Source organism: Anolis carolinensis, chromosome 5, assembly GCF_035594765.1.
Source record: "Anolis carolinensis isolate JA03-04 chromosome 5, rAnoCar3.1.pri, whole genome shotgun sequence".
Classification (NCBI taxonomy): domain Eukaryota; kingdom Metazoa; phylum Chordata; class Lepidosauria; order Squamata; family Dactyloidae; genus Anolis; species Anolis carolinensis.
In genome coordinates, this window is record NC_085845.1 from 102,481,463 (window position 1) to 102,508,053 (window position 26,591).

General features: G+C 39.0%; 1 protein-coding gene across 1 annotated transcript in view; it reads right to left on the minus strand.

Moving 5' to 3' along the window:
• Positions 1 to 2,975: 2,975 nt before the first annotated feature.
• LOC100566427 (janus kinase and microtubule-interacting protein 1) overlaps positions 2,976 to 26,591 on the minus strand; it is a 32,902-nt gene continuing 9,286 nt past the window's right edge. Inside the window, exons 4-10 of the mRNA XM_062982023.1 lie at positions 24,801 to 24,920; positions 20,656 to 20,802; positions 15,171 to 15,311; positions 14,581 to 14,640; positions 9,775 to 9,900; positions 7,852 to 7,977; positions 2,976 to 5,576 (exon numbers count right to left, since the gene is read on the minus strand). Of these exons, the coding sequence (XP_062838093.1) occupies positions 5,379 to 5,576; positions 7,852 to 7,977; positions 9,775 to 9,900; positions 14,581 to 14,640; positions 15,171 to 15,311; positions 20,656 to 20,802; positions 24,801 to 24,920 (918 nt within the window). The 3' untranslated portion in view covers positions 2,976 to 5,378. The remainder of the gene's footprint in view (positions 5,577 to 7,851; positions 7,978 to 9,774; positions 9,901 to 14,580; positions 14,641 to 15,170; positions 15,312 to 20,655; positions 20,803 to 24,800; positions 24,921 to 26,591) is intronic.

A 26,591-nucleotide genomic window follows, 5' to 3' on the forward strand; every position in this document is an offset into this window, starting at 1 on the left:
GATTTATAAAAATAAACACAAGAACAAAATAGATCTCAGATCCTCAGTCTCAATTTTTTTGCTGCCAGCTTTTGGCTTCCACTTTTGAGGCAGAAGCTGCAGCTGTCATGCTCATTTATTTCTCAGGGCCCTTCCAGACAGGTCCTATATCCCAGGATCTGATCCCAGGTTTTCTGCTTTAAACTAAACAATATGAGTCCACACTGCCAGATAATTTGGGATAAACAGAAAACTTGAGATCAGATTCTGGGATAAAGGGCCTGTCTGAAAGGACCCTCAAATACCCAGTCCCTCTCTTTTTTTTGCCACTGACATCCATTTCTGCTTTTGAGGGAGCAGCAGCAGCACCCTTTTTGTTTATCTCTCAGATCCTTAGTCTCTTTCCATCATATTTCATTTACAATACAAGTAAAAAACTAACCAGAGACAAGGCTGGAGAGAGACTCGGGCCCCTTCTACACTGTCATATAATCCACATTATCTGCTTTGAACTGAATTGTATGAGTCTACACTGCCATATAATCCAGTTCAAAGCAGATAATCTGGATTTTATATGGCAGTGCAGAAGGGGCCTGGGGGTCTGTGAAATGGCAGTAATTCCAAGCAATGTGTTTGATGCGAATCCACCCCCTCCATGCCTCTCTCCAGTACGTACTTGTACTAAATCCAAAATTTGAAATACAAAACAATTCTAGTTCCAAGCATTTGGAATAGGGATACTCAACATGTATTAGATATTTGTAACACCATGATATGAAGTTGCTTTATGCAATGTCAAATCATGAGCTCATCTAGCCTGTCATGGGGTGGTTCTACGCAGCCATCCAAACTGTGGAGTAAAGAGATCTGGTTTCCTGTGGTGCACCTACAACAGACACACTAGAAACCACTTGGAGGCTGGGATGGTGACCACAGAGATGGTCACCATGAAGATTGATCAAAATAAAGGAATATGTTTTTGTACCTCTCTTGGCATGATGTGCTTTTTGGAGAATTATGATCTTTGGAAAGGCATGACCTTGTTAGAAATCACAACCTTTTGGGGAAATGATGCCATTACCTTTTGGAAAATGGCATTCACCACCATTTTAGGAAAATCAGGAATCTCCCTGAAAAGAGTTAAAAACTCACTTGAAAAACTCACTTGAGTCAACCTTCTCCTTAGTGGTAAATAAATATCCACTAGTATTCATGCAGGGCAATTGGGTTTCTCAGCTGTTAAACTTATATACCTAGATATATCTTTGAATTGTTAGGGACAAAGATACACTAACAAACAAAACACACATACATATATATGGCAGAGTTCTAGAAGTGTTCTTTTCAGTTGCCCAAAATCATCTACTCTCCCTTAAAATGTCTTGGTTTGAATCATGCTCTCAAGAGACCAAAAATAAGTAACATATTCTTTAAAAGTAACATAGTTGGTTTACTCACAAACTTCATGTATTCAGCATATAGGTACTTTGCATATCAATCCAGTTACAGATAGGATTTGAAGTAGTTTCTCTGTGCAGCTAACAGAGCATCTTTCTTAAAATCTTCACAGTCCATAGTCTAAAGCATTTCTCTGGTCTGAGAGTCTAATAGAGTCTCTGTCTAGTCTGAAAGTCCAATGGAGTCTGCCTCTACTCGTGTCTGAAAGAATACTGTTTCTAAAATGGAGTCGAATTCTGAACAGTCCCAGTTCTGATCACATGGTCTGCAGCTCATCCCACAACATAGAGTTAAGAAAAACTGCATACCAATACACACATATACAATACAGTGAGAAATCTGAATTATATACTGTACATAACAAATAACTAGTGGAGGCTTGAAGAAGGTTGCTATTTCCAACAGTGCTGATGGGAATTGCCATGATCAATGCTGATGGGCAGCAGCATATCCAGACTTCATAGTTAGTAGCATGTCTGATGGGGTGGTTTCTGGTTTTTTAAAAAATGTGCCAGCACTAGCCCTGTACTAACAAGTGCTCTGCATATCTCTCTCTCAAGTCCAGCTCTGTGCGGGATGTATATTATCCTTCAGCTGATTTTATGGCTTATTCAGGATTTCTGGTGAGTTTCTTTAACAGAGTTTATGGCTTGGAACTGCATTTTAATGCCTGTGTAGAACTCCCCACAGTCTCCTCTGACTGACCATGCAACTTCAGGCATAATCAGGAAGATATTTCCAAGCCTTTTGCCAAATATCTTTTTAACTGGGCAATAGAGGACTAAATCAACATCTCTTGACAAGTTTCATAATTTCTGATTTTTTTCTTTCAGATTCATAGCTGCTTTAACAAAATCCCAAATTGCTTTATGGTCTTCCAAAGGCTGCAATATTGTTAATTCTCAAATAGCACATTGTAATGCCCCAAAAGGTTGCCCTAGCTTTGCAACTGTGTCAAATTCTTATTGGAGCTACTGTTACGTGTTATGCAAAATAAGCCTAAACTATTACCGAGTTTCTTCTGGTGGATCCCATTCAAAATACTTACCTTAATTTTAATTAAAACTAGCAGAAGATGTATAATACACATTTCTTTCTTAAGGGTATCAAATATAGCCAGCATTACAACTATCATCCAATTTGAATATTACTTTAGTAAAATCCATATTTCCAAATAAGCAACTGCATTTGAAATAATAGCTTTCAAAAGTTTAAGTACAATATGGTGGACAGTATGAAAGCACTTCCTTTTCCAAAAATTTAGCTTGTTGTAAGAGACAACAAGGACCATGCAGTCCAAACCCCTGACATGCACTCCTATGGCTTCTTTTCAAAGCTGGCAGAAAATATACTTAAATTAAGGGGGGGAGGGCAGAACATGATGAACTGATGAACATGTCATAATTTTACAATTAATTTCATCCATGATGAACAGAATGTTTTTATAGAAACAATGTAGCTGAGAATTGACAGCATGTATCTCGGATGTCATCACATATAAGAAGGAAGGAACAATGGGAATCAACAAAACAAACAAATAAACACAAGCATTGAATAAATTTATTGGCTGAAAAACAGACTACTGTACATAAAATGTACAATGAGCATTCCCTCCAAAACCTCATTAGCAGTGTCATGACATTTTCTGCTCAAACATTACAATAGATTTAGAATAATCTGGTGAAGTTTCTCTGATTGAGTGCTAGTCAATATAATATATATTGTAGTTTTAGTTCAAATACAGGTTATGCTCTATTTGAGAGTTTACAACTGAGCGAATATATAATTTCCAGTTCTAAAATACAGAATTCCAAGAACTCGTTTTGGTCTCTGGCACCCTCCATCTCACTTTTAAGCCAGTTTGGCTTCTTTGACTTGGACCGGCCACATGACCTTGGAGGTATCTATGGACAATGCCGGCTCTTCAGCTTAAAAATGGAGCACCAACCCCCAGAGCCGGACACGACTAGACTTAATGTCAGGGGAAAACCTTTACCTTTACTATGATTGAAATTTAATAAAGTTGGGCTTCTGGCAAGGGGTGGCTTGTACTATCATAAAGGTTGGTAGTAATGTTTTTGCTAAGAATCTCACAAACGTACCAGGAGGGCTTTAAAAAGAGTTATCTGAGGGAGTGTATTCATGCAGACAAGGGTTTCTTCAACTTCCCATCCCACAGTGTCATAATCCCATGTGGTCTCCCCAAGGCTTTGCCTTGCAGTGTTATTGGTTCTCATATGGACTAAAAAGACAGGGTAAAAGTCTGTGGGCTTGACAAGCCTTGTGAGATTCTCTGTTACAGCTTGGATTTTTAGCTCCAGAGAGACAGTCTGTATTTAGGACCTCTAAGTGAAATCAACATGTTTTGAAAACTCAATGTTTTTATATGAATATAAGATATCTTCAGGGGGAAAAACAAAGGAGGCACTCTCACCAATTACATTCAAAAGTAATTCAGTGTGAAAATGTGTTTTCAGAATGGATTGTTCCAGTAGCTATGCTACAATGGCCCCATAAACCAAATGGTTCAATTATTTTTGATGCTAATACAGAATAAAACAATACACAACATGGAACATCTGGTACTGTTTAAAATGGACAGAGAACTATATCATCAATGTACACACTGCTACAATATTAATTTTTAATTGAGATATTTTGGATTCTTTCATATTACATTCAGATTTTATAAAAGGTACATGGATATTTGTTTTCAGCCTAACATTTGAATGTATAAACACTTAGCAGAATCGCATTACAAAGAAATTCCACAAAAATGATTCCCTGTCTTTACTGGGTCAGCTAGAAGCAAATCTGCACTTAGGCGGTGTGTAGCTCTTTTGTGTTAATGTATGTGTAAGGGTATGTGTAGTGTATGTGTAGGAACCCTGGTGGCGAAGTGTGTTAAAGCACTGAGCTGCTGAACTTGCAGACCGAAAGGTCCCAGGTTCAAACCCCGGGAGCAGCGTGAGCGGCCGCTGTTAGCTCCAGCTTCTGCCAACCTAGCAGTTCCAAAACATGCCAATGTGAGTAGATCAATAGATACCGCTCCAGCGGGAAGGTAAGGGCGCTCCATGCAGTCATGCCGGCCACATGACCTTGGAGGTGTCTACGGACAAGCTCTTTGGCTTAGAAATGGAAATGAGCATCAACCCCCACAGTCAGACATGACTGGACTTAACATCGGGGGAAACCTTTACCTTTACCTATGTGTAAGGGTGAAAAATAAAGTAGCTACTGTTCATATTTCTCAAAAGTCTAATTTGCCCATAGTCTTGGGCTGAACTAGATCTCTAGATACTCAACAATTTTCTTATAGAAAGACATAACCTTTTGCCAAGAAACAAAACACTCAAGTATCACCCCAAAAAAGCACAAGAAACAAACTTTCTTGGAAAATGAATAGAAATTGGTTAAATAGAAATAGGTACGTTCTCAGGATTGCAATCTAAGGGTATATCTATACCGGGGGGAAATCTTTATTTGCACTGGCAGGAACGATCATGTAACTTGTTGGTCCTTGTCACATCTCAACAGCCAGATCAGGCCACTCCCCCAATAGTTCAAATAAGCAGCCGTCTATGATGGCTACACTAAAAACAAACAAACAAACAAGCCTCAAAATTGACCTTTAACCAAAGTGAGGGGCAAAAGGCAATTCTTTTTAAAGTGGGTTATGAGCCAAAGAACAGCTTGGGATGCAAATTATCACAAATTTAATGTGTCATAATTGAGGCCAGTATGAAGTGGATACGATTTTTTTGTCCCTTAGGGTGCTCCTTGCTTCCCACCTCCGAGACGGCTGAAGAAGTTCCTGTGCAGACTCCATGTGGGCCCAATCCAGCATCCTGTATGTTAGATCAGGACCACATTAGCGGTCCATTTAGAAGCGCCCTTAATGTTTTCTTAACTGGTTCTGAACAAGTATTTTTCAATTGCAGCTAGTGCACACCATCAGTCACAGAAAGGTACCAGGCAGCAATTATGATGATGAGGGCAGCTGTGCAGGCAGAAGAAAGAATGAACTGGCAGAAACCACGCAGAAACCATTTTACTTGTCCTTTCTCAGTAAGAACTTTCTCCAAGTCTTCAATTTTTGATTGACATTTGAGAAGATCTCCTTCCAGTATTTCACGTGTCTGAATGGAGAGTTTCAAAAAGAAAAATAGAGTTTTAAATAACTACTTTTTACCATTATCTGACAATCAAAATTTTGCAGTTGAAAATCAAAAATTACTGTTATCGTGTTAATTTAAAATTTAGATATGAGATAAACTTTTGTGCTCAAGCCACTATTGGAAAATGCAAAAATCCTCTAATCACTAGTCCGGTTTAGCTAGTTAACTGTTACCAGTAATGCAGAATGGGTAAAAAGAAATCTATTACCTACTAAATAGTGTGGATTTGTTACTACATTGGATTTTTTTTTCATGTCACGAGCGACTTGAGAAAATACAAGTTGCTTCTGGTGTGAGAGAATTGGCTGTCTGCAAGGATGTTGCCAAGGGGATACTTGGATGTTTGATGTTTTACCGTCCTATGGGAGGATTCTATCATGTCCCCGCATCGGGAGCTGGAGCTGACAGAGGGAGCTTATCCTGCACTCTCCGGATTCGAACCACCGATTTGTCGGTCAGCAGTCCTGTCGGCAAAAGGGTTTAACCCATTGTGCTACTGGGGGCTCCTACTACATTGGAAGATACGATGGGAAAACAAATCCATAAATTCATATAGCTCGATTTAACTGGAAGTGCTGCTTGAACAAAGCTAAAAATGATGAAAGATTGAGAGGTGAACTAGACTAAAGAAGCTAAGCGGTGGATGCTTCCCCCCATGGGATGAGGTGTAGGGGAGAAGCTGGGCAATGAAGGGCATGGGGCTACAGGTTCCCCACACTAGGTACCGCCGGATTCACCACGATGCATGGCAATTCCAGCAGCCCATATAATGAGGTTGCTGAACTAATATAACCTGTGTAGACCTAGCTAGATGAGAAAATATATTAAGTATGCTATGGCCCCTGGTGGCACAGTGCGTTAAAATGCTCAGCTGCTGAACTTGCGGACCAAAAGGTGCCAGGTTCAAATCCCGGGAGCGGAATGAGCACTCGCTGTTAGCCCCAGTTCCTGCCAACCTAGCAGTTTGAAAACATGCAAATGTGAGTAGATCAATAGGACTTAATGTCAGGGGAAGACCTTTACCTTTACCTATGCTAAGGGGAAAAAAACAATCTTTGTGGCATGGAAAATAAATCAGACACCACGATCCTATCTACACTGACCATTAAGGTCAGTCAGTGTAGAAGGTGATCAGCCCTACAGGCAGCTAAACGCCACACAGGGCTAATTCAAACTAACTCAATGTGAAGCTGCTTAATGTGGCTTTACCTCGGGGTTGAGCCAACGCCTGAGTCGAGTTGTTAATAACTGGCCAGAGAGCTGCAGTCCATACCTAAGCAGAAACAGCTACAGCTGTCTCAACAGCCATTCCATGTTCTCCCAGAGATTCAGAATTGCTTTCTCACAATGCAGCTTGATGTGGAATGGCTGTCCCCCACTTGTCCCTTCTTCCTTCCTCTATCAGGTATGTGATCTGCAAAGGATGATTCCCTTTCATTTTCTTTCACAGGTAGGAAGAAGAAGAACCCTCAGGATCAGGTAGGTGGTTGTGTTGTTGCTATAGCCAGCAGTGATGCAGGGGAGGAGGCATTTGGGCCTTGGCCCAGTTACGCTAATTCTGGCATGGCTGGGCATTGGGGGTGGCTCAGGGCTGTCCAACATGCGTACTTTATTTGCCTATGTAGCACCATCTTAAAACACAGTGCTGCTGCCAACATTAGCCTAAATGAATTTCTGGAGGCAGAGGCAATGTTTCACCTAGAAGGAAGCCCAATACATAAGTATATGGACTTACAAGAACCAAAGAAAGGTTAAGAGGAGTATTTTGTATTGAAATATTTTTTAAAATACATTCAAATTTAATTTTAAAAAATATATATTTGTTGTCGGCTGCTTTGAGTATTTTAACTTCAGCTGAAAAGCAACCAATAAGTACCATATACAAATGCTACATTTCTAGAATAACAAGTTGATTTGTAATATTCCAGAGGAATGTTCTGGGATCTGTTTCAAAACCTGGAGTGGTCATGCTACGGGATTCCATACATGGAAGTGGAATGTCCAACGAAATGTTTCTAAATAGTGATATACAAGCCCACTAATATGCAAAAGGAAAATTAAAGAAGAAAAATAAAATAAGCTAAAAATCAAACAGCGCATATTCAAGCAGGCTAGAGGTTTAGGTAGACCAACACTTGTATGGTCCCGTCACTGGAAAATCTCATAATAATTCAACACATACCAAATTAAGCTATAGAAGCTGAACTTTTTGCAAAGCCACATAAAAGAAAATTACCCTAGCTTCTCTTTCTGCATCCAGGGTTCCCCCAACTTGCTCCTGGAGCAATGCATGCGCTCTTTGCAAAGCTTGATATTCTCTTGTTAGTTGACAGAACCGCAAGTCAGCTTCTTCAGGTGTGTTCTTTAAATAAATTGTTTTAAAAAATGTTTTCTTCTAGTGGTGCAAACATTGTCAATAGATTATTATTACTACTACTATTAATTTCCATTTTAAGAGAAAAAGACTTATGTAAAAAAGCAATTATAAAACCAAATACAGCAGTGCATGGAATGTTCCTTAATCATCGGTATTTAGTGAACAGAGTGCCATTTCTATGTAAAGTGCTTAGGTGGCAAGAAATTTAAAGTATTTATAATGATTGCTGAAAAACTAAAATTAGCAACAGTTTCAGCTGCCGTACTAGATAAAAGTATGACATTAGAAAATATAAAATATTAATGTTTTGTATGATAGCTACAGCTATAAAGTCTGGGTTTTGTTTTTTGTTTTTTGAAAACTCATTTTTATAGGGGCTATAGTTTTGTTGTGAATAAATAAGTAAAGGTAAAGGTTTCCCCTGACGTTAAGCCCAGTCATGTCTGACTCTGGGGGTTGGTGCTCATCTCCATTTCTAAGCCGAAGAGCCAGCATTGTCCATAGACACCTCCAAGGTCATGTGGCCGGCATGACTGCATGGAGCGCTGTTACCTTCCCGCCGGAGCGGCACCTATTGATCTACTCACATTGGATGTTTTCAAATTGCTAGGTTGGCAGAAGCTGGAGCAACAGCGGGCGCTCACTCCGCTCCCGGGATTTGAACCTGGGACCTTTCGGTCTGCAAGTTCAGCAGCTCAGTGCTTTAACACACTTTGCCACTGGGGCTCCTGAATAAATAGATATTATTAAATTTATTGCACTTAAATCCCACACTTCTTCAAAAGAGCTCACTTCCCTCTGTGTTTGCTATTTGGCAAAAGTGCACTGGGGTTGAACTATCCCTAGCTGGCTTCGGGACAACAAGAACATATAAAGTTCTTCCTCTCTTTCTGTTCACATCAGCCTTACAAAAGACCGATTGACTCAAGGAGACCCAGCTAACTTCAAGGGGACTTGGATCTGTGTCTTCTTAGGATGTATGTGCACTGAAATATTAATGTAGTTTGATACTACTTTAACTACCATGGCTCAGTATTATGGAATCATGAGATGGCTAAACTACAGTTCCCATGATTCACCAGCATTGAGTTATGACAATTAAATGGATGTCAAACTGCATTAATTCAGGCAGGGAATAGAGAATAATTATAAACTAGGCAGAAAAGTGCTGGTGGTGGCAGTGGTGGCCATGAATGCCATGCCAGTGAACCTTCTCTTGATGAATGACAGGCATCTAATCATTACTATTTTGGGGTAAATAGGTTTGACTACAATAGATTCACAGTCCAGCTGAAGGATAAAAATAACCACTACAATGAGGCTTCTGCTGCTGAACTTAAAATATATGATACTGTCAATTTGGAAAGAGGAACAAGAAAGCAACTGTCTTTCTGAATCTATCAGAACTACACAGAGGGAATCTATGCTGAGATAGAACTGAGAAGAACTATTTTTCTTCTTGTGTGGCACTCTATAGACTTCAAGAGGCCTTGAAGAGGAGAAAAATTAGACAGAAAAAATGTTTGAGAAACAAATAAATTTTGATATGAAAGCAGCAGAGCAGAAAAGAAATGCAAAACAGAAATGAAAAGGAACCTCAGAATAGTATATTTTTTGAAAAAAGTGACAGATAAGTGCTAACAGGAAGATTAGACTTTTGGGCTGGTGGATCACATTTTGATTTTGAAATATAAAGTGGGAAATATGTTTGTAAAGAACAGGAAGTATTAAAAGCAAGTTCACAAAAATGGTGTATGCCATACAACGTGCGCAAGGACCTACATGTTCCAAGTCTTTTGCTGTAGTATGAGTCCTGTCAGTTTTATCTGTGCTATAGGAAGTCACTGATGATGTTTCGGAATCGGCCGATTCTTCCTCAAATCCAAAACATGTCTCTGTAATATGATTCTGCAACAACAGCAAAATTCATTGTTACATAAAGATCCCAAAGAACCCCTTCCATACACATGCATACACCTACACCTCCATGTTCCCCTGTGCACCTCACCTGCTTTTCCTTAACTTCGGAATTAGGGGGTAATGACCCTTTAATGTCCATGCCTATTCCCCATGAGATCAGCCACAAAGACTCTGTTAAAGGCTTTCATTTATATAGCACAGTTGTTTATTTATTTATTTGCAGTATTTATATTCTGCCCTTCTCACACCGAAGGGGACTCAGGGCGGATCACATTGTATACATATAAGGCAAACATTCAATGCCATATACACATAGAACAAAGACAGAGACAGACGCAGAGGCAATTTAACCTTCTCCTAAGGGGATGTTCGATTCTGGCCACAGGGGGAGCTGCTGCTTCATCCTCCACTGTGACGGCACTTCATTCCAAACGGCAGCTGGATGATTATTATGGAGTCATAAATTAGTTAAATTAGCCTCCCCACTTTAAAGTGGTACCTTAATTTCCTAATTGATAGATGCAACTATCTTTCGGGTTGCTAGGTCAGCAACAAGCAGGGGCTATTTTTAATTTTTAATTGTCGGGTGCTCACACTGCCACGGGCTGGCCTCAAACTCACTCATGGTCAGAGTGATTTATTGCATCTGGCTGCTCACCAGCCTGCGCCACAGCCTGTACTAGTTAAAATGTGAGCAGCTGAAGTGACAGAAGGAATGATGTGGGAAATAAATAAACCACCTTTTGTCTAAAGCCAGGATAATGTATGAGTTTGGGTCCTGTCCTTTAATCTTTGCTTCAAACTATATCTCGTATTTAGTTGTCAATCAGGGCCTAAGGGCTTAGGACTCCTGATATCCAGCAAAGCAATCTGACCCATTGCTGGACCCCTAACTGATGTTATAAAAAGGTTATTAGAATCAGTAAAATGGTATTTACGTATTCAAAACAAGTTGACTACAAATGTTCAAGCATTTATTCAAATGTTTCCATTTTACATATGGAATCTTAAGGTGCTTACTGTATATAGAAACAATAAAATGGAATAAAGAGGACAAATTTCAAGTTTAGACATAATGCTTCACAGCTGACCAACAAAGCCCATATGTCCTTGGTTACCACCACACACCTTTTGCAGACACAGCAGACAGATTTCATATGGGAAAAGGAAGCCTTCTAGAATGTCAAAAAACAGCACTTTGAACTGAGCCAAAGAGAACGAGAGAAGAACAAGCCAAGATAAAATAGCTCAGATAAGCTCAAGAACTGAGGCACAGCTGACTACACTTCCTGTTCCCATACAGGAGGTTCTTGATGATAAAAATAAAGATTCAGGACAAATAGATCAAGAATCCCATATTAATCTCCCCTTCATGTGAGTGAATTGGTTAAGTAATTTCAGCTGCTGCAAAACCGCAGGTTTGGGAGCCTGGCATGTCTAGCTAATTCAGAAGACCGAATCAGACATGGATGGTTTAGAAGGCAAAACCAGAAGTTTATGGCTAAAGAGGTGTCAGTGGAGAAAACACTCCAAAGTGCTAACATGACACAATTAGAAATGCAAAGCAATTTGACTGCTAGTTGAGAAACCTGCTCCTGATTAGTTGAAAACCCTTCTGGCTAGGATCCACGTTCTGAGTGGTTGAGGACTCCATTGATTGTCATTACTGGTTGGCTGTTAATGGTGATGGGAAATTCAATAAACTGTCATTGGAGAATTAGAAGTGTCAGTCTGTTTTAATAATCTGAAAGGGGCGTGACTGCAAGGAATGTGGTGTGGCAATATGTAAAAGAGTTCTTGATTGACGTAATGGGTTATCTCTGGTGGGTATAATAAGGTTAGTTCAGTATACATAATGGATATTTGGGAATATTATCATCCCAATAGATTAGTGGTTCTCAACCTGTAGGTCCCCAGGTGTTTTGGTCTACAACTCCCAGAAATCCCAGCCAGTATACCAGCTATTAGGATTTCTGGAAGTTGAAGGCCAAAACATCTGGGGACTCACAGGTTGAGAACCACTGCAATAGATGGGCTGGCTCGAGGTGTGAGTGCTGTAAATAGTCCCGATCTTATCAATGGGAGCAGGAAATGGACCCAGGGAGCTTTGGCATATATTCATTGAGTGTTTTCCCCATGTCCCCCCAGTTCATTGCGAGGGGATTAAAGAAGAAGATTTGGGTGCAACCAGGCAACATTCCAGAGATAATTCATACTAAGGTTGAATTGGAGGCTTTTAAGCAGAGGCTGGATGGCCATCTGTCGGGGGTGCTTTGAATGCAATTTTCTGCTTCTTAGCAGGGGGTTGGACTGGATGGCCCATGAGGTCTCTTCCAACTCTACTATTCTATGATTCTATGATTCTAGGTGAATGTGAAACAAAAAGCGCAACTTGCTAGACTTTAGCAGAGTCACAGTTTCTATTTTAGGTACTTTTATATAGTTCATATTTTGGGGGTTTGATTTCTCAATATCAGATGTGTCTATTTATATCAGAGTTTCTTAACTAATGGAGTTCTGCAAGAGGGGTTTTGGAAGAGAGACTGCGATTGGAGTGCGATAAAAAAGATTTTAAAGTTATAGATATATATTTTTATGACACCTATAAATTATTTCAAGGGTTCCTTCAGAATCCAAAAGTTGAGAAAAGATTGTTCATATATAGCAGGCATCCTCCAAGCTATTTGGGCCCCCAACTCCCAGAATCCCTGACCATCAAAACTATAGTAGAATGTTGACCAAATTTACATTTTAGAAAATAAATGTTGGCACTGTATTTCAGTGTATTGGATTTGTTTTAAACATTGCTACTTCACAAATTTATAGTTACAGTAGTAGGGGGAAAGTGCAAAGTTTCTGGATCAATTGAATTCATCATGAATCATGTTAACCAAAGGATGCAGTTTGAGCACAAAGTCAAGGCTGAGGCAAGTAATGTAGTTTCAGGGCAGTTAGTAAAGCATTGTCTTCTCATTTGTGCTTTCTCAATTTTGGCACCTGAAGAATTATTTGGTACACTATACATGAACACCAGTATTATGGTCTATGCAATCATATGGCAAAATAAAATCTGCTAGCCTTTAAAAAAATAAGATACTGCTGTTTTCGTTGTAAAAGACTAATTAAACTATCCCTCCAGATCCTTTAACACTTGCCAAATAAAGAAAAGGAAATGAATAAGGCCCATCTCCTTCCCTTCCCTTTTCCTTCCTTCTTTTTTCTTTTATTGAGAATTACATCTTGGACAAAACAGGATACCTTGCTTCCATGAAATGTTAATACTATATCTCTTCCAAGATCTTTGGCATTTTTCTGTGTCATCCTTTGTCTTCTTCTCATTTCGTGAATAAGGAATAAAATCAATAATTAATATGCCCTAGTTTATATTTGCCATCCAAGCAACAGCAGCCCTTTTATAAGCATTGGCAATCTATAATTAATATATTCCAACAGAGTCCACAATTCATATTCAAATAACGGAAGATATGTTCTCCACTATACCATTCCTTTGTAGCTTTAAAAAAAGATGTCACTAAGTTAGGAACTAAAATAATTCTCTTCACTTCATTAACCTAAGAGGGGGCCCTTCCATACAACCATATAACCCAGAATATCAAGGCAGATAATCCACAATACCTGTTTTGAACTGGATTATCTGAGCCCACACTGCCATATAATCCAGTTCAAAGATGTGCGGAAGGAGCCGGGGATAGCAGAAGTCCCAAACTAAACTCCTTACTAAAGGAATGTGAACAAGGAATGAAACTCAGGGCCCTTCTACACAGCCATATAACCCAGAATATAAAGACAGGAAATTTCACAATATCTGCTTTGAACTGGGTTATCTGAGTCCATCCTGCCATATATTCCAGTTCAAAGCAGATATTGTGGGATTTCCTGCCTTGATATTCTGGGTTATATGGCTGTGTGGAAGGGCCGCCAGGCTCCTTCTACACTGCCATACAAAATCCAGACTATCTGCTTTGAACTAGATTATATGGCCGTGCAGACTCATATAATCCAGTTCAAAGCAAATAATGTGGATTATTTGCTTTGGTAATCTGGATTATATGGCAGTGTAGATCCAGCCTCAGCAATAGAAAGGGCGTATTTCCTTGCCCACAATCTAGGGGCAGTAAACCTTTTATTATTTCTTAACAACATCTTTATAGTTTCTGCCCTTTGGTTCTCTCACACCCACTTACCCACATGTCCCCATTGGTCCCAATGTAGTTCTTGTGGTCATGACATTGGTATTCTGATACACCACAATGAAAAGATCACGGCAACAACCCTAGAAGGACATCAAGGGCCCTTCCACACAGCTATATAACCCAGAATATCAAGGCAGAATATCCCACAATATCTGCTTTGAACTGGGTTATCTGAGTCCACACTGCCATATATTCCAGTTCAAAGCAGAAAATGTCGGATTTTATTCAGCTGTGTGGAAGGGTTCCAAGTCCTTACAAGGCCACATGATGTAACTTGCGCAACAGGAAGCACAGAAGGTACAAGCTAGCAGGATCAGGTCTGAACCAGGGCCCCATCTACACTGACCACTTAAGTCAGTTTCAAACTAGTATTGAAGAAATCATTATTTTAATGGCAACTTTTGTATAGAAAGTTTGTGGGGAATCTATCAAAATAGAGATAAAAGTTACCCACCTTTGTGGATTTCAGATTTTTTCTTCTCTGTTTCTTAGAATGTAACAATTCTTCCTGGTCCTGTAGCAATAATTATAATAATTATAATGTTATATAAACGTATGGTAGTGTGTATAGATATATAAATTATTCTGCTGAAGACTGTCTGCTTACATACAGAGGGATTCTACAAGATAAAACAAACAACAAAGAATCCACAAAATCATCATTGTGTATACCTAAAGTCCAATGCACTCCATAGGTAAACTAAATAAAACTTCCCTTATTATTATTGGAAGATGCCTTTTTTGTAACAGTTCCCAGATATACAGAAGAGAATACACTACATCTAAGGTCCCTTCTATACTGTCATAGAATCCAGATCATCAGATCAGATAATCCACATTATCTGCTTTGAACTGGATTATATGAGTCTACACTGCCATGTAATCCAGTTTAAAGCAAAGAATCTGGATTGTATATGGCAATGTAGAAGGGGCCACAAAATGCAAGTTGTTTTACATTCAGATCAAATTAATAGATATTTACAAATATCTATTAAAGGAGTAAGAAGGTGAAAGCTGAGTCTGATAACTACTGGTGTTTATTACCTCTGTGAGATCATCAATACGATTCTGCTGTTGGATGATTTGCAGTTTAAGAAATTCAATCTCCTTTTCTTCACGTCTTCTGCTGAGGTCATTCAATGAAGTATGCCTTCTCAAAGTTGGCTGAACAGACAGCTTTTCTTTCTGTAAATAATATATTTCATTAGCATAGTCAGATACAGTAGAGTCTCACTTATCCAACACTCGCTTATCCAACGTTCTGGATTATCCAACGCATTTTTGTAGTCAATGTTTTCAATACATCATGATAGTTTGGTGCTAAATTTGTAAATACAGTAATTACTACATAGGATTACTGTGTATTGAACTGCTTTTTCTGTCAAATTTGTTGTATAACATAATGTTTTGGTGCTTACTTTGTAAAATCATAACCTAATTTGATGTTTAATAGGCTTTTCCTTAATCTCTCCTTATTATCCAACATATTCGCTTATCCAACGTTCTGCCGGCCCGTTTACGTTGGTTAAGCGAGAGTTTACTGTATTACACTTATGAAAAGACTGTGTCAGACCATAGGAAGATTGATACAAACAGCATCACCTTCTCTAAATTGTAAAGGGAACTGTAAAACAACAACAAGAAGAAACATGTTATCAAAGAATTGGGGGGGAGCCCAGCTTAAGCTGAATATACTATATATCTCAGAATCTGATCCCAGATTATCTGCTTTGAACTGAATTATATGAGTCTACACTGCCAGATAATCTGGGATCAGATCTTAGTGTTGTTGAGCACTTACCCCCTCCCCGGTTCCAAATATTAGAGTTACGAAGATGGCATTGCGGCAGAGAGTTCTGCAGGTGGCAGTAGCCTGCAGTTCGGTTGATCGGCTATGGGAATGTTCACAGGACCGAAGGAGCCCAGCAGCAGCTACAAGCGCCCAGGATACTTTTTCCTACAATCTTTCCCCATTTGACTAGTTTATAACAATACAACCCTTTAATAAACATGCACTTCGGTGTGTTACCCTCTACATCTGCTTCTATGTATCTTCCTTGAATTTGGTGACTTTCTCTTCCTTTTTTCTCTCCGGCAGCTGGCCCTGATAACCACATGGCCTCATGGGCCTCGCAACAGGGCTTCTCTCCTTCCTTCCTTCCTTCTTTTAATTCACCCCCAAATGTGATCCTTTCTACCCCAATCTCCCCCATGGCATCCATTCTCAGGGCTCCCCCCAGTATCCACAGGTCCTCTTGTGTATGTGCTCCCTTGCGCCATGGATGCCCTGGCCTACATTTGCAGGGTTCCCTTCAGTATCCACAGGCTCCTTGTGTGTATGTAATGTAATATGTTATGTTTCATAAAACTTTGGAGTATGAAGCCACCCAGCAAGACCTTTTCACCAGCATCTCATGACCCAGGAGATCCCTCCAGCAGTTTTCCTGGGCATAATAATAATAATAATAATAATAATAATAATAATAATAATAATAATAATAATAATATCATTGCATGGAAAGTTCCTTGACAAAATTGAAGGAAAAGCTGATAAGGAGAAGACCTGGCTGTGGCTCACAAATGGGACCCCGAAGAAGGAGACAGAAGGCCTGATCCTTGCAGCCCAGGAGCAAGCCATCAGAACAAATGCAATTAAGGCCAAGATCGAAAAATCAGCTGATGACCCAAAATGCAGACTGTGCAAGGAAACCGACGAAACCATTGATCATCTCCTCAGCTGCTGTAAGAAAATTGCACAGACAGACTACAAACAGAGGCACAACTACGTGGCCCAAATGATTCATTGGAACTTATGCCTCAAGTACCACCTTCCAGCAGCAAAGAACTGGTGGGATCACAAACCTGCAAAAGTATTGGAAAATGAACATGCAAATATACTGTGGGACTTCCGAATCCAGACTGACAAAGTTCTGGAACACAAGACAACAGACATCACAGTTGTGGAAAAGAAAAAGGTTTGGATCATTGATGCTGCCATCCCAGGTGACAGTCGCATTGACGAAAAACAACAGGAAAAACTCAGCCACTATCAGGACCTCAAGATTGAACTTCAAAGACTCTGGCAGAAACCAGTGCAGGTGGTCCCGGTGGTGATGGGCACACTGGGTGCCGTGCCAAAAGATCTCAGCCGGCATTTGGAAACAATAGACATTGACAAAATTACGATCTGCCAACTGCAAAAGGCCACCCTGCTGGGATCTGCGCGCATCATCCGAAAATACATCACACAGTCCTAGACACATGGGAAGTGTTCGACTTGTGATTTTGTGATATGAAATCCAGCATATCTATCTTGTTTGCTGTGTCATAATAAAATAATATCATACAATCATAAGGTTAGGAGACACCCCTAAGGATCATCCAGTTCAACTTCCTTCTACCATGCAGGACGACACAAACCAAGCACTCCTGACAGATGGCCATCCAAGATCTGCACAGTAATAATACAAATCGAATCATAGAATCAGACAGTTAGGAGAGACCCCTAAAGGCCATCCAGTCCAACCCAACTCTGCCATTGGACAATACAATCCAAGCACTCCCAACAGATGGCCAGCCAGCCTCTAAACACAATGGACTCAAGCACCCATCCCATCATCTATGGCAGGGGTCCTCAAACTTTTTAAGTCCCTCAGACTGCTGGGGGGCTGGACTATGATGAAATAGTCCAAAATTAGGATTGTTGTTATGTGCCTTCAAGTCATTTCATACTTAGGCCAACCCTAAGGTCACAAAGAGTCAGAAACGACTGAATGAATAAACAACAACAAAGTCAAAAGTTTAGGACAAAAGCCAGGTAAATGACCTTGGAGGGCCACATCAGGCCCATGGGCATCAGTTTGGTGACTTCTGATCTAGATGATCTCATAAGACCATAGGTAAGCAAAGAGACCTCAAAAGACCATCTAGATGGTCTCATAAGACCATAGGTAAGGAAAGGTACCCTCAAAGGCCATCTAGCTGATCTCATCAGGCCATCAGAAGACCATAGATAAGGAAAGGGACCTCAAAGACCATCTAGATGGTTTCATAAGACCATAGGTAGGGAAAGGGGCCCCCAAAGGCCATCTAGATAATCTCATAAAACCATAGGTAAGGAAAGGGACCCTCAAAGGCCATCTAGACAGTCTCATAGGACCATAGGTAAGGATAGTGACCTCCAAAAGCCATCTAGATGGTCTCATAAGGCTCTAGCTAAGCAAAGAGATCTTCAAAGACCATCTAGACCAGGGGTCCTCAAACTTTTGAAGCAGAGGGCTGGTCCACTATCCTTCAGACTGTTGAGGGGCCAAATTATCATTTGAAAAAAAAATACAAACAAATTCCAATGCATACTGCACATGTCTTATTTGTAGAGCAACAACAACAACGAAAGAACAATACAATATTTAAAAATGAAAACAATTTTAACCAACATAAACCTATCAGGATTTCAATGGAAAGTGTGGGCCTGCTACTGGCCAATGAGATAGTCAAGTTAATTAGGACTGTTGTTGTTGTGTGCCTTCAAGTCATTTCAGACTTTGGCCGAGCCTAAGTCTAAAATTAATTATTTATTTACTGCATTTATTTACTACATTTATATCCCACCCTTCTCACCCAGAAGGGGACTCAGAGCAGCTGTATATACATACAATATATTATATTATTAGCATAGCACAATATTAGCATTATATATTACTATATTGAACTATACCACTATACTATTATATAATACGTAATATATAACATATAATTAATATTTTTATATGGTATTATTATTAGTATTACATTGTATAACATAATGTTATTATCAATATTATATGTATATATAATATATTATTAAAACTGATATAAAATATTATATTATAAAACTGAGGGCGGGGGCCAGGTAAATGACCTTGGAGGGCTGCATCCAGCCCCCGGGCCTTAGTTTGGGGGCTCCTGATCTAGACGATCTCATAAGGCCATAAGTAAGCAAAGAGACCTCCAAAGACCAGGTAGACTTAGGTCAACCCTAGGTCTAAAGTTTAGGACAGGGGCCAGGTAAATGACCTTGGAGGGCTGCATCCGGCCCACAGGCCTTAGTTTGGGGACCCCTGATCTATGGGGTCAATCCATCCCAATTGGCCACATAAACCCTAGCTGTGCAGAGGGAGACAGGATCCATTCACAGGACTGCCCGTCCTTTGTACAGTCACTTGGACACTCATCACCTGGCATGACTGCCTTGATGCTGGGAGGTTGATTTGATAATATGGATTATATGGTAGTATAGATGGATGTGAGAGCTGGACCATAAGGAAGGCTGAGCGAAGGAAGATAGATGCTTTTGAACCATGATGTTGGAGGAAAATCCTGAGAGTGCCTTGGGCCGCAAAAAGATCCAACCAGTCCATACTCCAGGAAATAATGGCCGGCTGCTCATTGGAGGGAAGGATATTAGAGGCAAAGATGAAGTACTTTGGCCACATAATGAGAAGACAGGAAAGGAATGCTGGGGGGAAAGGAAGGAAAAAGGAAGAGAGGCGGACCAAGAACAAGATGGATGGATGGTATCTTTGAAGTGACTGGCTTGACCTTGAAGGAACTGGGGGCGGCGATGAACAACATGAAGCTCTGGCGTGGGCTGGTCCATGAAGTCACGAAGAGTCGGAAGCGATTTAACGAATAAACAACAAACATGGCAGTATAGAAGGGGCCTAAGTGTATCTGTCACTGATTTTCTAAATATGACCCTTTTGGGGACATCAACATAAAGAGAGGCATGGACTGTGACACCAAATGGGATCCAGTTAGCTAAATGTCGAAGTCAGGACATTTTTGGCAGCAATAAAAGGTTTCTGAATGCCACCTAGTGTCTGATTTATATATTTACATGAAGCTGTAAGCAACAACATGCAACAAATGCTGGGTTTGTTTGATGGCTTTCTTTTCAGGTTCAAAAATACTTCCCTTCACAAAACTATACTGCATATGTGAACATGATAGCTATTTCTAAAAATTTGAAATGGTGTCACATTGAGGAAGGGGCAATCTTGTGTTTTACTGTTCTGGAGACAGAGGCCCCTTCTGAACGGCTATAGAGATTATTATTAAAGTAGATAATCCACATTATCTGCTTTGATCTGGATTATATGAGTCTACACTGCCAGACAATCTAGTTCAAAACAGATCATTGGAATTTTATAAGGCAGTATCGAAGGGGCCAAAGATTGTAACATGTCAACCAATGTGTGAGTGCCTGATGTAATTGTTGTGCAAATTCTTTTTATTGCTTTTGTTGAAATTGCTGCTTGGAGTACATATGATGCCCTCTTGGTACATAGGTCTGTAATATGGTAAAACAATGATAATTAGGAGCAATAAGAAGATGGGTTTGTTAAATTAATTCACGTATTATAGAGGGGAAGATTTCCAATGTTTTCAGTCAAATGTGCTTTTAAAAATGTATTGTAATTAGCTGATTAGCTATAAAGAAACAAGCATACTGATTACAATTCATAATGAAAAGAGAATGTCAACTCACTATTTCCATATTTTCTCTGGATAGCTTGATAATTTTTTCTTCCATTCTTTGTATATTTTGCAGCATGTGTTCATTCTTTTTATTTAGTCTTTTGTTTTTTTCTACAAGAGGCTTAAACTGGATTTCTATTTCTCGACATTGTTTCAACTGCAAAAAAAGTGGAAAATTAACTAGTGTAAATACAAGTTAATCCTTCATTGCAAACTGATATTATTTCTACCAGTTAAGTACTGTTTCCATTTGCTCAATTTAGCACATTCTAATGGTGATGTTGTTTTTTTTACATTCGTAATCCTAAACCTGGTTCCCTCCATTCTAAAGAGATGGGAGAAAACACCATTGTATCTATTCAGTCTTCACCATAAGGTGTTAACAGTTTCTTATATGCTTTACTCCTCAGTGTTTAAGATACTAATGTTATGCTTTTCCTATAAGAATAATTTTGTTTCTATTATTAGAATAAATCTGTCTAAAGCACAAAGCTTTGTAAATCTGTCGGTTAAGGCTGGAGCATGCCACCATAGCGCCTATTCTAATTGCAACAATCTATTCTTCAAGCACTTGAAGAAACCTCAGCACATTTGTGGCATAGTAGTAGTAGTAGTAGTAGTAATATGTGCATTACCCCTATTCATGCAGGCTACCCTTTAAAAAAATCCTGGAGGAACTGCAACTCTATGGATTCAAAATCTCATGAAACTGCACTTGAGAACACTTTGAATACAGATTCAAAGTGCTTTCAGCTGACTAAAATCAGGAGTTCCCTGTTTTTTTGAAAAGTACTGTATATACTTGAGTATAAGCCTAGTTTTTCAGCCCTTTTTTTAAGACGGAAAAAGCCCTCCTTGGCTTATATTCGGGTCCTGGTTGGCTTATATTTGGGTCAGCTTATACTCGAGAATATATGGTACATTTATTATTTTCCTCTATTATTGTTGCTACTATTACATTTATTTTACTCTATTTTTTATTATTATTAATACATTTATTATTTCACTCTGATATTATTATTTTATTGTATGACACAGCAAACAAGATAGACATGCTGGCTTTCATATCACAAAATCACAAGTCGAACACTTCCCAAGCGTTTAGGACTATTATTATTATTATTGCATTTATTATTTTACTCTATTTATTATTACTTGTATTATTTTCTGGTACATTAGAGTCTCACTTATCCAACACTCGCTTATCCAACATTCTGGATTATCCAACGCATTTTTGTAGTCAATGTTTTCAATACATCGTGATATTTTGGTGCTAAATTCATAAATACAGTAATTACTACATAGCATTACTGCGTATTGAACTACTTTTTCTGTCAAATTTGTTGTATAACATGATGTTTTTATGCTTAATTTGTAAAAATCATAATCTAATTTGATGTTTAATAGGCTTTTCCTTAATTCCTCCTTATTATCCAACATATTCACTTATCCAAGATTCTGCCAGCCCGTTTATGTTGGATAAGTGAAACTCTACTGTATTTGTTATTATTATTATTACATGTATTATTTTACTCTATTAAAAGGATACATAAAGGCATTTACATTGAAGATAAGAATAATGATTTGATCAGAGTTGGACAGTCTTATCTTAAATTTGAGCTTTATGTAAATATTCAAAAATATTTAACCTACGGATGCCTTAATTAATGTAATTTTATTGGTATCTATTTTTATTTCTGAAATTTACCACCCTCGGCTTATACTGGAGTCAATGTTTTCCCAGTTTTTTTGTGGTAAAATTAGGTGCCTCAGCTTATATTCGGGTCGGCTTATACTCGAGTATATACGGTACTTCATCATCATGCATTGAAGACTGGTTTGGAATGACTCCACAACAATATCATTAGGTGGTAAGCCTTTCAGTTAGTGGCTGGGGCCCCTTCCATGCATCTGAATAAAATCCCACATTATCTGCTTCGGACTGGAATATATTGCAGTATGGACACAGATAACCCAATCCAAAGCAGATATTGTGGGATTTTCTGCCTTGATATTGTCATGAATACTTTTTAAATGAAGGTTCTTTTTATTGCAATTTTCAGTGTGAGAGGGTATCAGAACTTTTATACAAAGAATAACATTGGACATACAGACACACAGATTCTATTGGGTTCATAAACCTACAGTTATATTGGCTAACAAACAAACAAAAGGGGGATTACATTTTTACTCAGCATTCACACACATATATACATTCAGTCATCTTCACACATGCATCCAAGTATTACCATATCCTTTCTTCCTCCTTGGAGAAGCACCTGTTTAGGCCAGATTTTCAATATTTCCAAAACTTCCAAAATGCCAAAATGCATCATTTCCCTAAGAACAATACCAAAGATCAGACCCATTTCCTCTACAGGAGAACCGGACTCCCTGCAACACATATAATGACTCCAAAATCACACTCCTTCCTCTTCCTTTGAGAAGGAGGCCAAGTGCCCAGACTGCGTTCCATTGCAGATCTGATACTCCAAGGTACACCATCTCATACCCTGTTTCCCCTAAAATAAGACATCCCCAGAAAATAAGACCTAGTAGAGGTTTTGCTGAATTGCTAAATATAAGGCCTCCCCCGAAAGTAAGACCTAGAAAAGTTTTTGTTTCGAAGCATGCCCAGCGAACAGAACACCAGAGCATGCAGGATCAGTAAATGTACCTACCATAGAGTGTTGTACATGGAAATAATGGTAGTAACAAGAAATTCTTGATAGGATTCACAGTTTGTCTGGTTATGCTGGTTTGTGATGACAACTGTATAATATATAATAAATGCACATTTTTTTGTTCAACAATAAATGTGAATTCTTCTTCATGGAAAAATAAGACATCCCCTTAAAATAAGAGCTAGAGCATCTTTGGGAGCAAAAATTAATATAAGACACTGTCTTATTTTCGGGGAAACACGGTAAAGCATGGCAGGTGAACAGCACTCTGTCACAATTTTTGGGTTGTAATAAAGTCTCTTGAATAGCAATATTTTGCTGATGTTGTCCCAAAGTTGTAAATGAATGATGGATGTTTTTTTCCAGCCTGAAACATGTTAATTCCATCTCAGTTCCCTGGCAGATGTTGACTTCGTGTAATTGGTGTTGATAAATACAAACAGCTCTGTGTTGACTTCCTTCTTAATATCTTCTAAACATTTCCTTAAGTAGCCATTGTCTTTGACTAATGTAAACAAGTTGTTTTTCCCCAAAAGTTCAACAGTTAGTCATTGTCACAGTTCTTATCAGCAACTTTTAATTACAGTCCATGAATTCTTTGTTAGCAGGTGCGTGTAGCGGAACCATCAACGTCCAGTTAACACCATGTGCAAAAGACTCAGACCAGGCAGAGGAATTGAAAGAACAAAAGGAAACTTTACTTGTTGAGTTGAAGTCAAATAAACAGTTCAGCAATCGTACAATGTCCTTGTAGTTGCATAGGATCAATAACTAATCAATCAGCATTCAATATATATCCAGCATAGCATATTTAAACAGCTACTTGACCGTAGCCAGAAAGCCTGTCTATTTCTGTGCTCTCCCTCCAAGCTCAAATTCCCAACTGTCAAATCCAGCCATCTGCCAGCAAACTGATACATTGTTTGAGGCGTGGCTTGGCTCTGCAAAGCTCAGCTCCCTTTATTTTGCAGAGATCTTTTACAAGCAACTTTTGCAAGGATTTCTTTACACACACACATAGCAATTTGGCGCAATATTCTTTACCTCCTGTAATGTAGTTTTTCAGCCTTCAATCTTTTAAAATGATGTCTCCAAAATTATTAGCTCTCATTCATTCATCTTTCATACAATTCCGTTCAAACCATATATCATATTTCATAGTGACAATATTCTGGGTTAAATGACTTGTGGAAGGGCCTTCGGAAGTTTCAAACCCCATGCTACCACCTGTGTGTGAGAATGTCCTAAAGTACTCATGTGATTACTCTTACTCATATGATAAGGGATCTGAAACTTCCTAATTAAGGTGGATTCTTCATATAAGTATTCAGGCTTATCTCCAGCACAAGTAGATTTATCCATATTTTCACCAGCACCTCATTAATTATGGGAGGTGGAGCTAGCTGATAAAAGTTCGTATGTGCGTGTGTTTTCCCTGTGTCTTTTAGTACAATGTTGTTAGTTACTTTACCAATTCGTTCCTTTCATCCACTAAAAGTGTATTTCTGTCTTCTAGTTTCTGTATTACAGCATTAAGTTCTGCAATTTTTAGTTGAAATCTTCGTAGGTCTCTCTCATCCATATGTTGTTCCTTTAAAATATAAAATGTATATTAAAACATAAAACTGTAAGCATTCATCACATAGAACGAATCAGTCTAGATAAAGAAGTTGGCCAGTATGTGAAATAGATGAAATATAATTTGCATCAAGTCTGGAAAACTATACATACTTGCAAAGAATTTATACCAGTGTTGAAATCCCTTTGTTCCCCACACATTTTGTGGGTGCTTAATTTAGGCCCTTTCTACACTGCCATATAATGTATGCCCCTTTCACACAGCTGAATAAAATCCCAGGTTTTCTGCTTTGAATTTGAATATATGGCAGTATGGACTCAGATAACCAAATTCAAAGCAGATATTGTGGGTTCTTCTGTCTTGATATTCTGAGGTATATGGCTGTGTGGACGGGCCACCAGATGATCAAAGCAGATAATCCACATTATCTGCATTGAACTGGACTATATGAGGCCCCTTCCATACAGCTGTATACAAGTCATATTATACTGGATAATATGGCAATACAGACTCAGATTATTCAATTCAAAGCAGATATTGTGGATTATCTGCCTTGATATTCTGGGTTATATGGTTGTGTGGAAGGGCCCTGAGTCTACACTGCCATATAATCCAATTCAAATAAGATAATCTGGATTTTATATACCAGTGTAGAAGGGCTCTAAGATTTTTCTTCTTCACGATAAATACATCTTCAGCAGTAGCATGGGAGGCATCATAATCTTTTCCATGCTGAAATCAGCTATGAATTCTCAAATTTTCCAAAATTCTGCCAGACAAGAATAAAGGTCTGTTAGCAAATCTCCAGTTCAGCTAATTCAGCAGCAGCTTGCTATAAGTATCAATAAATTTGTTGCTATAACTTCTAAGAGCTCTCCAGTGGATGTTTATCTATTTACTTAGGGTCTTTCCACATAGGCAATTAGTCGAGACTATGGATTATAGAGATCTGGTTTGCATTGGAATGCCTACACAGGCACCACACAAATCAGCTGCAAATAGCAAGGGTTCAATCAAAATCAAGATTTGTTTTCTCTGTTTATTACAGAGACAGACCGCTTCCCCAGTGCTTACTTCACGGGCTGTAAAAGGCTGTAAAAGCTAGTGTTCATTGCTGGGGGCTAGGGAGGCATTCCTTTGTCTTCCGGCTGGGCTGTGTAGCTGCCTTTTAAAATCTGACTGCTCCAGCTTCCGCCCTGTTTACATTTGCTCTCCATATTTGGCATTTGGATCCTTCCTGTGTCTGATTTAGACACAGGAAAGATCTTAAGGATGTTATATCTGGAATCAGATTTTTGTTGAGTCTTTTTATCATGCTGTTTCTCAGTGGATTTGTATTGGGGATCATATCAGAGGGAACATTAACAGGACCTTTAGCTGTCTTCAAGGCAGGATATAGTGCCTGTGTGGATGGAGCCTTAGGCCCTTTCTACACTGCCATATAATCCAGATCATCAGAGCAGATAATCCAAATTATCTGTTTTAAACTACGGTAGATTAGAACATGAGTTTACACTGCCATATAATTCAGTTCAAAGCAGATAATCTGGATTTTATATGGCAGTATAGAAGGGGCCATAGGGCCCTTCCACACAGCCACATAACACTGCCACATATTCCAGTTCAAAGCAGATAATGTGGCATTTTATTCAGCTGTGTGGAAGGGGCCTTAGTTAGCTTCCT